Here is a 4178-nt window from a genome sequence, read left to right on the forward strand (position 1 = left end):
CACTTTCCCGGAAACGCAGTTCATCGCGGTCACCGCCTACCAGAACACGGACGTAAGGAGCGCGGGCTGGGGGCTGGGCGCGGGGCGGGGGCACCGCTTCCCCGGCACCCGCGGCCCGGCTGGGCCGGGGCACCAACGTCGGCCACAGCGGGCTCTGCTGGGCCTGCTGCGCACCTCCCCCGGATACCCGGCCGGTGGGATTTACGTCTCTGTTGCGGGTCATGCGGGCCACCTTTGAGGTGCTCAGGAGTTTCTAGGGCCCCTTTTCTTTGGAATATTTTATTTAGTTCTCAAACTAGAACAAATTTAAATATGCTTTTTTTAAAAAAGCTCTCTTTCCTTTAGAAAACAAGCAGATTTTACCCTGCATTTTATTCTTGGCAATATGTGGCATTACCTAATATATATATATATAATCTCAGAATTGATGGCTGAATCAAACATCACTTTTGGGGAGCAAAAGAACATACTAATTCATATATGTAAAACTACAATAAATTAAATTACTGTGGGCTATGGAATGATTTTCTAGCTCTTGACCTCTTGAGCATTTGCAAGTTTGCAAAAACCAAAACTGATTTTAAGATGCAACTTGTCTGTTTGGTTGTGACTCAAAAGCATCCAACTTTTAAAAATATGGTGAAACGTTTAAAATAGGCAATTTTGGTGATTAATTCAAGTACCCCTTAGAGATTTTTGTCTGAGTAAGTGCATTATGTGTAACAAGCATTTTAAAAAATGTGCATTTGAACCAATTTAGAGCACATCGGAGAGCTAATTGAAAGCAGTGCTTTAGTTTTGGGCATCATTAATTTAAAGATGTTCCTCATAACTTTCATGATAATTCCCCCTCCCCTTTCCACCCATGCCCTCAACTTTTTGATGAAATCTTAGGCCATAAGCCCCTGTAAAAAGTGGCAGATGATATATCCTCAAACACCCAATCCTCCTGTATGGAAGGTGAGATCATATTAATCTTTTTTTTTCTCTTTCTCAGATTACACAACTGAAGATAGACCACAACCCCTTTGCAAAAGGATTTCGGGATAATTATGACACGTAAGTAATTTTGCTCCTTTCTTCTCAAATAGTTGTGGAATTGGGCTTTAGGTCAAAGGTGGATTGTTATGTGCAAGGTTTTTGGAAGCTGGAATGTGTGAAGACAAGGTTGTTTTCCAGGTTTCCCCTCTCCCTTTTGTCGACTCCCTTTCTCTCTGGCTTAGTTCTTCAGCAGTTTTGGTCAAAGGTTTCCTCCACCTATTTTTAGCCTCCTTGTAAATTACAGAGTTGTTGGGGGGCCTCTGAGACCCGCTGGCGGGGAAGCTGCCCTGGTTCCCGGGTGCGGGTGGAGTTGTATGTGGCGCTGCAGATGCTCAGCTCAGACTGTGTCTGAAACCTCCCGATTCTGTCTGAAAGTGCATGTGGCTCTGGCAGTTGTTACAGCCTCCTTGGCATATGTGACTTTTATTTACCCATCTTCAAGTTTTGTGTAATAGCGTTTCCTGTGCGAGTTTACTATGGACTGAATAAAAATGTGCACCCACCATAGGCAAATTCATGAGCAGAGCCACTCCAAAGTCATTTCAGGCTTTGGGAGGGATCTGGGTGCTGTTGCTGTGTGTTATTTATAAGCTTTGAGGGAAAAATATTTCCTCTTACATGTGTTTTAATGAAAAGTGTTGGTTCCCTTTTCTCCAAGCCTCCCCTACCTACCTCCATTTCTTTTCTGCCAACATGCTGTCCTCTGGGGCAACCACAGGTGTATACAGTGCTCTCTGTGCATGTTCTAGCATTCTTGCTCAGAGACCTGGTATAGTGCCTAAGAGTTCAGATAGTGTTACACAGCAAAATCTAATCTAGATTGTGGGGATTCCCATACCTTTTCCTGACCATAAAAGGGAAGGGTACATACATTTTAATTTCACGGCTTGCATTAAGTTCCTGGGATAGAGCTACAAAATTGAAGATGTGTTTGACTAAAAATAGATTAGATTTAAAGAGAAAGACACAAGTTGCTGCTTCTATTCCATCTCCAGGTAGATACCAACCTTCTTTTCTGTTTTTTAAAATAACAAATTGTGCATCCTTCAAAATTAGTTCAAAGGAAGCAAGCTTCACCTATGATTACCCAGAATAAAAACTTGGCTACTCTAGTCCTCCCAGTCTAAAAAGGTGGACCCGGCACAGTGGAAAGTGTGTGGCCCAGGAGACCAGAGATATTGGAGTCTGTACTAGGGGGGTCTTGTAGATTTTGAGCTTTTAATTCTGTTGTGAACATCTGTTCCGAAGCATTTTATTTTGCACAAATCAATTCAGTAATCCCGAGTGGGTTGGGACCTGGATGGGCTTCTAAGCTGTGTCTTTTGCAGACTGTTTTTCTTTTTCTTTTAAAATGTCGTGGTGGTAAACAGAAAAGACATTTGCACCTTGCTGGTTATGTTCCCTTTCTGACTCCTTCTACTTCTCTTATTTGAAACTGGACTGAAATTTCAGGAGGGAACTTTTGTGCAGTAAACAAGATGGACCTGAGCAGCTGCAGAGGGCCTCACCTGCCCCTCCCCTGGCTGACTTCAGTCAGAAAAACCAGTTCCCTTTGATTGGTCAATCACTCTGTGCTTTTCATAAAAGGCTTCTTTACCTATACAAATGGACACTTTAGCTTTTTAGGGGTTCATGACATCTCCCTTTCCACTCTTCTGTTGGTTATTTGGGCATCACCAACTCCTGGAGAAACAGGGAGAGCAGTAAGAGTTTAGGAGGACCAGCGGGATGCTTGGCCACTCACCAGGGAATCTCCTCCCCAAGGGCTTAAGGTCTGACAAAAATGAGGCTCTCTTTCAAAACAGTCTGCTGATTAAATATTAAAACATTTAAGTGTGAGCTAAATAAAAAGAGAGGCATGTGTGTATGTGTCTGAGAAAACACTTCTACCAATCTTGATCCAATCTCTGGTTCCAATGGGATTTTCAGTTCTAATGGGATTTTCTCAGTTCTAATGGGATTTTCTAGGCCCAGGGCCTAGAGTTAGTTTTTGATTGTTTTATGTAAGGTGATTCCCAGTAACACAATTGCTGTCTGGGCAGTTAGCTATAGGGCAAGTTATCCAATGTCCCCTGGCCTCAGTTTTTTCATCTGTAGAGTGGGGGTAATGATGGTACCTAACTCCAAGGATTATCGTGATAGTTAAGTAAATCACCATTTGTACAGTCCTAGACAACAGTGCCTGGCACATGGTCAAGTTGCATAAGGGTTAGCTATTATTGGTGGGAGATTGCTTGGAGGAAGTGGACAACTGTCCTCTAAGAGTTTGCCCCAAAGTACTTTTTTTTTTCTTTAAGCCAATAAGGGAATCCAAAACTGGGCAGAGAAGGCCAGAGTAAAGAATACTTTTTCTTTGTAAAAGAATTTATTGGTTGTTGACTTCGTTTCCGAATAGTCATTCTTGTTTGTACCGGTAGAGGTGGGGGCTAAAGGGTCACACGAGACAATCAGTACTCTGGACGCTTCCAGCAGCCACCCTCGGGTCTCAGGCGGCTGGTGGAGGCCAGATTTTAATGGTTGCTACCGGGACGGCCAGCAGGTGTGTCAACAGGAAGAAAGCGGTTTTAAAAGGGCAGAGGCGTGGGTCTCTGGGTTAGAAATTTGGTTCAGAAACTCTCTCCGTAGAGGCAAGGCCCACTGGGCAGATAACACCTTAGTCCCTGGGGTAACCTGCCATGATGTGTACACGAATTGGAGGTGCGGGATGGGAACCCGCTGCGGCGCTCCTCTCTTGGTCCCTGTACACTTGGCGAGTGTGAGAGCCGGGGACAGGGACAGCCTTGGGATCTGCATCGTTTCGGGCCAGATTGCTCCCTTTTTAATCCCACGATTTGTCTGGGAGAGCCGACAGGTCTGTGACCTTCTGCCTCCGTCCTGGATGGCCAGTTTCAGACGGAGCGTGCGGGGCTGGGCGAAACGTGGCGTCCTTTCCTCCCGTCCCCAGCAGGGACCTCTGCGCCACCCCGGGTTCTCTCTCTCTCCTTCCCTCGCAGGATCTACACGGGCTGCGACATGGACCGCCTGACCCCCTCGCCCAACGACTCCCCGCGCTCGCAGATCGTGCCTGGAGCGCGCTACGCCATGGCCGGCTCCTTCCTGCAGGACCAGTTCGTCAGCAACTACGCCAAGGCCCGCTT

At 45.8% G+C, this 4178-nt stretch overlaps 1 protein-coding gene across 1 annotated transcript in view; it reads left to right on the plus strand.

The window, feature by feature from the left end:
• Positions 1 to 4178, plus strand: part of TBR1 (T-box, brain 1) — an 11517-nt gene that overhangs the window by 3776 nt on the left and 3563 nt on the right. Inside the window, exons 4-6 of the mRNA XM_006766556.2 lie at positions 2 to 52; positions 998 to 1059; positions 4035 to 4174. Of these exons, the coding sequence (XP_006766619.1) occupies positions 2 to 52; positions 998 to 1059; positions 4035 to 4174 (253 nt within the window). The remainder of the gene's footprint in view (position 1; positions 53 to 997; positions 1060 to 4034; positions 4175 to 4178) is intronic.

This window comes from Myotis davidii, unplaced genomic scaffold, assembly GCF_000327345.1.
Source record: "Myotis davidii unplaced genomic scaffold, ASM32734v1 scaffold59, whole genome shotgun sequence".
Taxonomy (NCBI): domain Eukaryota; kingdom Metazoa; phylum Chordata; class Mammalia; order Chiroptera; family Vespertilionidae; genus Myotis; species Myotis davidii.